Below are 12051 nucleotides of genomic sequence, written 5' to 3'. Positions count from 1 at the left end.
TGGGTGCTGTCACCATAAACAGTAACAGCAAATTAATGCCAAGACTAGCATCAGGTATAAATCATAAGGAATGGGAAATAAACAGATTCACCTCACTAAGCCTAATTTCTAACTTCAACTTCACTGCCAACAAACAGTTAAGTTTATAATTTTAACCAAGCTCATTTCAAAAGTACATGGCTAATTATGTGGAGGCAAGTGATGTCACGCCACCTTCCCACCGTGAGGGAGACAATGAAGAATCATCAGATTATTGATGAAATGCAGAGAATAAACTTTATCCCTGACTCATATCAAGTCGGTGTGCAGGGCTGGTTCAGTCCGTGAGCACCTGGGAGCACTCGGAGGACGTTCTTCAACCAGCTGACCTCCTGTTCCCAAGCACCACCACCCTGAGGTGCACCAGAGCGACTGAACCTGAATACCAATTATTGGTTAGCTAATTGTTCTCTGAATGAGGACTCCGTGGATTATAGACAGTTAAAGACATTTAAAGGCGGTCTTTGGCTTACTAGTGATTCAGTTCGACTAGTTGATGATTCAACTCAAGCATCAAACCGGCTGCAGTTTCATTTGTCGACCAGAAACTCAGCAGCAGAACATGAGTCGACCTCTGAGAAAAAAAACTTAAAATTTAAATAATTCACATAATGATTTACAATGCATATTCCTGTTTTATAAATGGCACAGTACTGGAAACATTTCTAGTAGAAATATTTCTTTGCCCAAGACAAGACAGGACTGTGATTAGATGAGGAGGAAGATACTAGAGGTGGGAATCACCACAACACCTTATTATCACAGTACTTCAGTCACGGTACCATGGTACTGCAATTTTAAACATTTTGTGATATGCTGAGTATCATAATAACATGTATTGCAACATATTTTTATTTATTACCTTTTTTCAACCGCTAACTATGTTCCCGAAGGAAAACTCTGACTGCATCTATTTTATCTAATAAGATAAAGTTTTCATTCTGTTCATCTCACGTCATTTTTACTGCAGCAAAATGGGGCAGAATGACCAACTCTGTCAGAAAAACCTGTCAGAGATGTCACAGCCGAACCTGGTGACACATTATCGATACTCGGCAGCCGTGTATCAATACTGGCACACAAAATATCACAATACCATGCTGTTTAGATTTCCCCACCACCACCTTGTGATCCATTTACAAAAATAGATATCTCCAAGTGTGCTCATCTCAGTAAGCAGTGTTTTGTTTTTCCCTGATGATATGAATCATAACATCACACAGGCAGACGCCCCGGTGGCCACTGCAACAAAACCTGGGATTCAGGATTCAGACAGAAAGTGAAACATTTTTTTTTCCAGGAATGGCACTTCTGTTTTTGCACATAAATGTAAAATATTCTTATGTATGAGTATATTAATAAAAGGCATTATAATCTGTTGGAAATTACATGTCAGTTAATTTTGTTCAACTGAAAAACAGCTGCATTAGACCACGACGCCAGACGCCATCAGAGATCAGGGGTCAGAGGCCAGAGGTGGGGATAAATCTGACCTGGGTTCAGCCTCACCTTGAGGTCAGAGGTCAGCTGGAACTCCACCTGGAAGTCCAGCTCAGAGCAGGAACCTGCGATGCAGAGCTGCTGCACCAGCACACCGCCACCTGGTGGAGACACACACACACACACACACACACACACACACACACACACACACACACACACACACACACACACACACACACACACACACACACACCACTGTTGTCATATATCATATCGCTATCCAGATATCTGATATAAATATCAAAGTATGAAACTTTGTCCATACCGTGCAGCCTACATGGACTGTTGAAGAAGTGACTGTGAACGGGTAATTACAGATCCAATATTTATTTATATTTATTGATTTGTCATGTTTTTCCGATGTTTGAATGGATATTTGCATACAGAACAGACCGTGCTGCAGGCTCCTGCTGCTGCAGCTGCTCAGGCTGAAGCCGTTCAGCTCCGTCTGGCGGTGCAGGTCTCTCTCCAGCTCCTGCACCTCCTCCCTCAGGCGGGACAGCGCCTCCTCCCCCCCGGCCCCGCCGCACACCTCCGCCCTGCACCCGGCAACACACAGCGCAGCGAAAAACAAGATGTACAAATCACTGCTGAGACCATCAGTCGTTAAATCAACAGAAGATTGATCCGTTGCACTTCTGACTACAGGCGATTAATTTGAGAAATAGTTGTTGTCATTTTATCTAAAAAAAATAAAAAAAAAATACCAAACTCTTGCTGGTTCCAGCTTCCAATAGGCTAAAACCTTTGCTTCTTATCATTACAAAATAAGTATAATATAGGATAAAATAAGTATAATAATACAGAAATGTCATATCACTCAGCCCTTATTCAACATGATGAGTGGGTCTGCGGGGGGTTGGACTCACAGCGTGTCCTGCAGCCGTCCCGTGAGCGGCAGCGTCCCGTCCCGCCGGCCGTGCTGCTGCTGGGCCTGCAGAGCCGACACCTCCGCCTGCAGGCGCTGGACCTGCCCCTGCAGCACGCTCACCTCGTCCACGTTCTCCATCCTGACACACACACACACACACACACACAGGATTAATAACAACACACACACAGGACACACAGCCACACACTCATTAAACACAGGATAATTAAAAACGGGCTTCTCTCACTGAGCAGTGGAGGACCAGTTTAAAAGCTGCGTTCAGACTTTCAGAAGCTTTTAAACACAAGGAATCTGACCAGGCACTGCTCTGACCTTTAAACAGACCATTTAATTATAATAGTTTTATTATAGTTTTTAGATTATTATTTTGCTAATTTTTACTTTATTCCTTTTTTGCTATTTTTTCTACAAAACAAAAATATGTATATAAATACATTATTATTTCTATTATTATTTCTGTGTTTTCTCCCATTGATATCCTCCATGATACTGAAGTCTCTGATCAGCTGAAGGCAGACTGCAGCCTCCTGGCTCTTGCTGCTGTTCACCAGGTCATTCTCCCCGCTTGCAGTAACCATAGCAACAAAGACGCCCCAGGATTCCTTGTGAGTCGAGCATCCACAGACGTAACTGAATATTCCAGTTCGGGGCATTTTCAGATTAAGGTGTTTACATGCCTCAATATTCCGGTTGGAACAGGAACATGCCAGGAGTCTGATCCAGAATATTCTCCAACCGGAATATGACCTTAATCTGGTTCCGTACATGTTCACATGACTCGTGCGCAACCGGCATATTGCGGATATTCCGAATAATACAGGAATAAGGTGTGCATGTAAACGTGGTCAGAGACAAACGGTGGAACCTTTCACAATAAAAGCCCAGTCAGCAACAATGAGAAGAGGAACCTGCTTCTACTTTTTGTCATTTTCCAAATTTCACGATAAAAGCTGCACCATGGAAAACAACTGCAAGGACCATTTAGACTCAACTGTGTGGATGATGAGAGCCATGTAGACTCAACCATCATATTATGTTCTTATTCCACATGCGTCAGTTGAGTCTACAGGGTCCTCACCTCAGTTGAGTGTAATGCCCCTTTAAAAGCATGCAGTGTGCAGCGTGTTCTCTGGAAAAGATCCCAGCGAACACAGTTACTGTTTGGAAAAAGGAGCTCAGGCACTTTTACTGCCAGGACATTTGACATGAGACACTTTGGACTTTTACTGCAGGACATTTTTACTGCACTACTTCTACTTCTACTGCAGTCACATACCAGCAGAGGAACAGTACTTCTACTTGTACTGCAGTCACATACCAGCAGAGGAACAGTACTTCTACTTCTACTGCAGTCACATACCAGCAGAGGAGCAGTACTGCAGTCACTCTTGTGAGAACTGAGTGGCATTCATCACTTTTTATCAGATCACAACAAGGCGCCCTCCACTTTGAAACTGCATAGTCTGCCTTTCATGTTATCATTAAATGACAATATACATTATATATTATAATATCCACTCCGTGTCCACTTTATCAGCTCCACCTGTATAATCTAATCTAATCTAATCTAATCTAATCCAGCTGTTGTGCCATACAGTTTCCTCTCCTGCTGCCTGTAATGCTCAGCTTGTCTTGTTGTCACGGTAACAGAGGTGTTCATTCACTTCTGTGTTTGGCATTGAGCTCATAGTTAGTGCTGCTGTTTCCAATATTCTGTCCCCCCTCATGTATTTAAATAGGAGAGGACAAAAAACCAGAAACCCCTCTCAGTATAATGCAGTCCAGTAGCAGACCTGCAAACTACAACCTCAATAACAAACACAGAATTAAAGGGACACATTCTGCACAATGTCAACACAAACTGAACATTATACACTGAGACAGTGTGTGTGTGTGTGTGTGTGTGTGTGTCTTAGCTCGCTAACGTGTCGTGAAAACAACAGTTCAGCTGTTTAACACTCCACATGTGACGTGTCCGTTAACGCTGACGTCACGTTCCTTATAATTAACAAATTAAAGTTAATTAAACATAGATGTATATGATGTATGTGATTATATAAAGAGTCCGTCTCACCTGTCGCTGCCTGGTCACGGAGGGCGCGCCGGCTTTCAGAGGCTCGCGCGCTGCGGACTGTCCCACCTGTCACAGCGCGCGGGGGGGGCGCTGGGTTCACTGAGAGACAACCCCACACTGTGCGTCAAAAAAAAACATAAATACTCTATATATGTATGCAAATAACTCTTCCATAATACATATTTTCATCTAAATAATAATTATCGATACAAAACACAAATCTTCCCGGTCACACAGCCGGCTGAATCTCCCCCGGGGGGAAATGGTGCCGGCTGCTGTCTGCGTCACTTCTGTCCCGGAACATCACGGAGGTAAACCGGGGGAAAGTTCATTATTTCGTGGATAAAACACCGTCACTAAACGCTTTGGTGGCGGAACGCACTTTTCTACTTTTATTATGATAATCCTTAGAATTTGGTTTTTTAAATTTTTGTAAAAATCTTGACTAAACCACAGCGGATTTTTTTTTTTTTTTTTTTTTTTTTTTTCCAGCGGAACCAAGGTGCGGCAGGTCTGTAGATATTAGGACAGAGATAACCGGGACACCAGCTGGATACATGTGAGGTAAATATTTACTGCCTTTCCTGCTTTTATAAATCTGTTTTAGTTCAGCATCAGCTGTTTCGCTGGGTAAACTTTTGTCAGTTTGTTTGTTTTGTGGTTTTGTGAGAAACCAAGTCTCATATCCGGTTGATTAGAGACTCGTTGACCGGCGGAGGAGCGGGACCGTCAGGATCAATACTCGACTTACATTTAATGGCGCATTTACATACACGAAAGAACTGCCGTGAACTGTGAGCTGAACACAGCGACTGGAGCCTCCAGACAGACAGACAGACAGACAGACAGAGAGAGAGAGAGACAGACAGAGGGAGAGAGAGACAGGCAGAGAGAGAGACAGAGAGAGAGAGAGACAGACAGACAGACAGGCAGGCAGAGAGACAGACAGACAGACAGGCAGGCAGAGAGACAGACAGAGAGACAGGCAGGCAGAGAGACAGAGACAGACAGACAGACAGACAGGCAGAGAGAGAGACAGACAGACAGACACAGACAGACAGGCAGGCAGAGAGACAGACAGACAGACAGACAGGCAGGCAGAGAGACAGGCAGAGAGACAGACAGAGAGACAGATCAGATAAGATAACACTTTATTTATCCCCATGGGGGAAATTCAGCAGCATGAGGGGAGACGAACCAGAACAAGGGACACAACATACACTATACAGTATGATACACTATACAGTATACAGTATACACTATACAGTATACACTATACAGTATACAGTATACACTATACAGTATACACTATACACTATACAGTATACAGTATACACTATACAGTATACAGTATACAATATACAGTATACCCAGTATGATACACTATACGTAATGAGGACACGACACTATACCTAATATGAGGCGGTGCAGAGGAGAAAGCAGTAACCTGCAGCAGGTGTGTCCCAGCTCAGTGCAGCATCACACAGCAGGGACAGAGAGAGAAACCGAGACTTACTCTGTGATAAATCTGCTGGATTATCACTTTAAATCTGATGAAGGACTGCAGAGGCCTGGGGGAAATAATCTGAAGTTAGGATGTGTTTCGGAAAGTCACCTTTTAGGCCATAATTTGCTCTTCTGGATTAAAGCCTGGTCGCATCTTCATTAAAGGTCTGTCTGGGGAAGTGTTGGAGACGTTACAGTACAGAGTAACAACAGTCATGTCCTAACACACACACACACACACACACACACACACACACACTCATGCATGTTTCCTCACAGTTTGGTGCAGGTCCTGGTCGTCAGGTGTGTCAGGTGCGGTCAGTGTGTGTTGCCATGGCGATGCGGCGGCTGTACGTGGGCGGGCTGAGTGACTCCGTCACGCAGAAGGACCTGAAGGATCGCTTCGGCAAGTTCGGAGAGGTGGAGGAGGTGGAGCTGCTCACCAGGAGGGACGAGCAGGGTGAGGAACCCAACACACCCCACAGCCTTCATCAGAGGAGGAGGAGGAGGAGGAGGAGGAGGAGGAGGAGGAGGAGGAGGAGGAGGAGGAGCAGACCACACTGAGAGGACAGGATAACATTTGGGTTTAAAGGCATTCATTCAGCCCCTAAAAAGAATCTGTTCATCAGTTTTACATGTTTAAAAGGTTTTTCCATGAAAAAAGTCCCATCCCAACATTAAATGTAACTCTAAATCTTGCCCTCACTAAAATGCACAGATCTATGAATATGCAAATAGGCCCCGCCCCCTCCTGCCTGCTGGCTCAGCAGCTCGTGACCAGAGCTCTGTTCACACAACCAGGACGTCCCGTCCACCTCAGGCCTGAACACTGAGCTGCATTCAATAATCGAGCCTCTGCAGATTTTTCAGTGTGTTCCCATGACGCCGACACACCGCCTCCCGCTTCTCTCTTAAAAGTGGGGGGGGCTTTGACCATTTGACCCCTCCCGGATTTGCGCCTATGATAATTAGGCAACAGCTGGTAAAATACTATTAGGGTGTAATAATTAAAATATCACTGCTGGTTTGCATCCTGTAACGTATGACAGTAAATGCTGGAAAGGTTCGGTATAAAACTGTAAATCTCTCTAAATCTCTTTCACACGTAGGGTTAGTAGCCTATTTCATCTCAAACATAACTAAAACATAAAATAAAATTAAAAAGCTGCGAATATGAACACTTTAATCCTGTGTGCAGCTAATTAGGCCCATATAATTATCGGGATTAACTTTTTTAAATTAAGGTAAATTTCATTTCATGTATTTATGTGTATGTGTGTATAGAGAGAGAGAGAGAGACAGAGAGAGAGACCATTTGACTCCTCACAGATTTGCGCCTATGGGATTGTGTGTTATAACTGCTAAATTACACTTTAAAAAATGTGTGTGTGTGTGTGTGTGTGTGTGTGTGTGTGTGTGTGTGTGTGTGTGTGTGTGTGTGCCTCTGGTCCGCAGGAGTCCCCTACAAGACGTTCGGCTACATCAACATCAACATCTCCGACTCGGACCTGAAGAAATGTAAGAGCTGCAGAGTGTCTGTGCTCAACGGCACTTCAGCAGGATGAACACATGTTGAATATTAATCAATAATTACACTAATAATCAGGAGAAATGATAAATCGATGAAGCCAACAGAGTTAAAGGGCACGCAGGAGTAGTTCAGCTGTGCTCTGCGGTCTGAGGCGATCAGTCGGTTAATCAATCAGGCTGTCGTCAGAAAAAATTGATTGATGCTCATTTTGATAATCAAGTCATTTTATTAATTTATCGAGTAAAAATACCAAACAGTTACAGATTTCAGCTTCACAAACACAGACATTTGCTCACGTTTTTGTTTCATTTTTTAAAAATCATGTAAAGAAATATATACATTATCATTTTTTTTGTTTGTTTATTTGTTTGTTTGTTTGTTTGTTTGTTTGTGTGTGTGGCTGATGCTGTGATGGCACAGGCCCATGAGCATGTGTCAGTATTTCTCACATTTGATTTGACAAAATGACTAATCAGTGAATGGAAAAACTAATCAGCTTGTGAAGGAGCAGTGATGATGATGATGATGATGATGATGATGATGCTGATGCTGATGCTGGTGCGTGTCCCGTGTCCCGTGTCCCGTGCCCGTGTCCCGTGCCCCGTGCCCCGTGCCCCGTGTCCCCTGTCCCCTGTCCCGTGTCCCGTGTCCCGTGTCCCCTGTCCCGTGTCCCGTGCCCCGTGCCCCGTGTCCCGTGTCCCGTGTCCCGTGTCCCGTGCCCCGTGTCCCGTGTCCCGTGTCCCGTGCAGGTCTCACGGTGCTGAACAAGTCCCGGTGGAAAGGAGGAACCCTGCAGATCGAAGCAGCCAAGGAGAGCTTCCTGCACAGGTCGGCCAGCAGCACCTTCAGATACGGCTTCAGAAGGAAAACAAAAATCTACAGTTTTCTTGTGATTTTAAAAAAGATTTTATTTATTTATTTATTTATTTATTTATTAATTGGTTATTTTCAGTTTTTCAGTTTCAGATTTTGCTGTAATTTTTGTGTAATTTTGTCGTCATGTTGTTTGTCATTGTCTCGTTTCATTTTTCTCACTTCTAAAGAAAGCCAGTGAGCTGTCTCAGGAGTCAAAGGGTTCATTCACTACGACACAAAAATCTGTAGCAGTGATTATTGATTATTGATTATTGATTATTGTAACATGATGTTTGAATTGATTAGACAAGTTAGGACTCCATAATGAACACAAACCAAAACGTCTTTTCACATCAGAGTCACTGCCTGTGGGGCTCACACTTAGTTTAACTGTGTGTGTGTGTGTGTGTGTGTGTGTGTGTGTGTGTGTGTGTGTGTGTGTGTGTGTGTGTGTGTGTGTGTGTGTGTGTGTGTGTCAGGCTGGCTCAGGAGCGGCAGGCGGCCCGGCTCAGCGAGCAGCCGGCCGCCCAGCAGCAGGAGAAGCTGCTGGACACGCTGAGGGCCGTCGGCGTGGAGAACTTCCACATGAAGGCAGCCGTCCCAGGAACTGAGGTCCCAGGACACAAGGTGTTACACACACACACACACACACACACACATACATACACACACACACACACCAAGGGGAGAAGAGGGCGTGTCAGTGGCTCTCGGTGACGATGCGTTCGCTGTCCTCCAGAACTGGGTGGTGAGTAAGTTCGGCCGCGTGCTGCCGGTGCTGCAGCTGCGCGGCCCGCGAGGCGGCAGGACGATGAAGTACGACCCGTCCAAACACAGCCACAACATCCGCCGGCTGGCCCCGCCCACCGAGGCCCCGCCCACGCCCGTCAGCCGGCTGACCTGGGAGCTGCGGGGAGGCGACGATGACATCAGCAAGCGCCGGCGGGGCGAGTTCCCGCCGTGCCGACCCTGGAGGCCCAAGAGGAGCCGCACGGAGGCGGGCGGCTCCCATGATGCCGAGGGCAGGTGACGACGTATCCCATGATCCTTTGCTTTATTTCTTGGGCTTTAGGTTTTTTGTTGGTTGTGTGTGTTTGTGTGTTTGTTGACATCATCAGTCTGAGCCCTGCTTGTCGCGTCTCTCAGACCTGATTGGACGGAGCGTCGCTGTGACGGCGTGCGGCTGACAAACGGCGTGCGGCGGGCCGAGGGGGCGGCGCCGCCGCGGCTCGACAGCGACCTCGACTCCGACGAGGAGATCCGCCGGCTGGTGGCGGCTCAGCAGATCTCCCAGAATGCACCGGGGCAGGAGGAGGAGGAGCTGGAGGTGGTCGGAGACGACTTCCTGCCGGCGTCCGGGCGCCGCCGCCCGCGGCAGAGAGGTGACGGTTACCTTCTGTTGTTGTTGGTCAGCAGGTGTGTCACTCAGGGCATCATGGGTAATATTGAGCTGCTGCTGCACCGCCGCCCAGACAGGAAGTCACACAGTCAATAATTCAACATAAATATTAATTAGAATAATTAGAATAATCAGGACAACAACAATAGAACATTACATGATATTATTTTCTTTTTATTTCATTATTATTATTTTATTGTAGTGATGATTGTTATTTTGTTTATTATATTTAATAAAATAAATAAAACAAGACATAATCAGATTTCATCAGGTTGTAGAAAAAATCAAGTATAAGAAAATAAATCCCCACAAGACGATCTAGCTGCAGACCTCCAGCGTGAGGCCGGTTGGGACTGGAAGTGAGCACAATAAACTTCAAAATAAAACCAAGTTATCGATTTTTTTTAAGAGAACACTTCATCGCTTTTTTATATTTAATTAGTAAACTTTGAGACGTGAAAGACATCAGTTTCTTAAATATATAGCACTTTGATGTTGTCTACCTTTTATTTGTGGCATTTGCCACAATTTAGCACCAGTAACATTAGTCCTACAATGGGGTAAACTCCAGGTGCACACAAGAAATTTCAAATAAACCTTTAACCTGCTGCATAAACTTTTATAAACGTATAAACTTTTAGCCTAAGAAAAACCTAACCTTTAATCTAAGAAAGACATGTAATCAGATGCCATAGGATAAAGGCATAACAGATACCACATACTGGCAACCTGGAGTCCCTCTGAGGAGAAGTTACATGAAAACATCAATCTATGCACATTTGTTCAGAGACTTAACAGCTCATGTATAACATTTATTTAAGGTAAGTGCCTTATTTCTATTGTATTAAATGTCTTCAATGATATACTGTACACCTGAAGATCTTAAGAATACTGGCGCCAATCAGATTTTCAACTATGCTTAAATATAAAATTGTCAGCATTTAGGGAAAGGAAAAGATAAAACTGCAGTCATTTTCTTGAAATGCACTAACTCACCTGTGATCTTCAAGTAAATAAATTAATATCTAATAACTATGTATTTTTATATACAAAATGAAAATATAATACAGTTAAAGCAATAAGGAAAACAGATAAAAGGACACCAAGTCACTCAGTTCTATTCAGCCTTTTATTGAACACTGTTAGCTGTAAGGGCTGGGCAATTTGGACAAAATCAAATATCCTTATTAGCCTACTCCTTCATTTTACATTCAGTGTAGGCCATGCTGTCAGCAATCTCCTCACAAAAAACCCAGATCTTCAGTTTTTTCTAATTTAAATTTGAAATGGTCCAGGATTGCTTCTGTCTCCTGGTCATCGAGATGGCAACGTTCTTTTTCATCCCAAAGCCTTCTGTACTGCCTCACAACCTCTTCCAGTTCTTCCTCTCCCACAGTGAGGACACAGGGAAACCTTGGCCAGGAAAACCTTTTTGCAGTGATGACGTACCCTGGCCCCCACCTCGTCCTATGAGAAAGACAGAGAAAAAAAAGTGTTAAATAAAAACTTGGGGGGTGATTAATGGTTTTTGTGGCCACTATTTGATTTATCAATGGCTAGATATAATGTACGACCAGGAGGGGGGTCAGCAAAACAGCGGAGAACTGACCCGGGACTTGTAGATGCTAAGTGCAATTTAGCCTTCAAGTCAATAAAAGTCGTGTTTTGATCAACGTTAGGCTATGTCTCAAATAAATTATTTCAAACAAATTGTCGCTACCGCCCAACTTCCGACCCTAAGTTAACACAGTTAACATATTTAATTGTAAACATGCAATAAACTATAAGTAATGTACTGGGTAGTTTGAGTGCAGATGGCCGCTACTACAACTGCAAACATAACTCGACTATCGTCATTTTTTGGACTTTCACTTACTGTCACAACTGTCGGTCGTGCACGGTGTTGAAAATCTTCTTCATCTCAGTGGTTGGCCACAATGCCGGAGTCCCTCAGCAGGTGTGAAAAAGTTTGTTATTTCCGGTTATTTGTGGCCTCACGCTGGAGGTTGGCCTGAGACGGGAGCCTGCACCGGAAGACGCCTCACGCTGGAGGTCTGCAGCTAGACCCCTCTCAAATAAATTAATCTGTGAAGGCCGGGCTCACACTGGGCTCAGGCTGGGCTCAGGCTGGGCTCCGGGGGGCGGGGCCTGGGGGCGGGGCCTGGTGTCAGAGCCGTCGCCTGCATGATGCTTATTTGACACATTTTACGGTCAAAGCGCCGGCGCAGGTTCATGCAGATTAAAAAACACAC

At 44.6% G+C, this 12051-nt stretch overlaps 2 protein-coding genes across 6 annotated transcripts in view; one reads left to right on the top strand and one right to left on the bottom strand.

Annotated features, from left to right (window-relative positions):
• cenpp (centromere protein P) overlaps positions 1-4641 on the bottom strand; it is a 120975-nt gene extending 116334 nt beyond the window's left edge. The window contains exons 1-4 of the mRNA XM_030052271.1: positions 4509-4641; positions 2412-2552; positions 1936-2081; positions 1549-1640 (exon numbers count right to left, since the gene is read on the bottom strand). Coding sequence (XP_029908131.1) covers positions 1549-1640; positions 1936-2081; positions 2412-2551 — 378 coding nt within the window. The 5' untranslated portion in view covers position 2552; positions 4509-4641. The remainder of the gene's footprint in view (positions 1-1548; positions 1641-1935; positions 2082-2411; positions 2553-4508) is intronic.
• Positions 4642-5000: 359 nt separating this feature from the next.
• The window catches only part of nol8 (nucleolar protein 8), a 17287-nt gene continuing 10236 nt past the window's right edge, over positions 5001-12051 (top strand). For 4 of the 5 annotated variants that reach the window (XR_003928285.1, XR_003928284.1, XM_030052486.1 and 1 more), the window contains exons 1-7: positions 5001-5072; positions 6294-6474; positions 7470-7532; positions 8295-8373; positions 8880-9027; positions 9140-9426; positions 9547-9782. Coding sequence is in view for 3 of the 5 variants with exons in the window: in XM_030052486.1 (XP_029908346.1) it covers positions 6348-6474; positions 7470-7532; positions 8295-8373; positions 8880-9027; positions 9140-9426; positions 9547-9782 (940 nt within the window). In the remaining 2 variants the exon portion in view is untranslated. The remainder of the gene's footprint in view (positions 5073-6293; positions 6475-7469; positions 7533-8294; positions 8374-8879; positions 9028-9139; positions 9427-9546; positions 9783-12051) is intronic. The other variant, XM_030052485.1, reaches the window with a different exon arrangement.

Source organism: Myripristis murdjan, chromosome 5, assembly GCF_902150065.1.
Source record: "Myripristis murdjan chromosome 5, fMyrMur1.1, whole genome shotgun sequence".
Taxonomy (NCBI): domain Eukaryota; kingdom Metazoa; phylum Chordata; class Actinopteri; order Holocentriformes; family Holocentridae; genus Myripristis; species Myripristis murdjan.
This window is presented reverse-complemented; position numbering and strand designations above follow the sequence as displayed.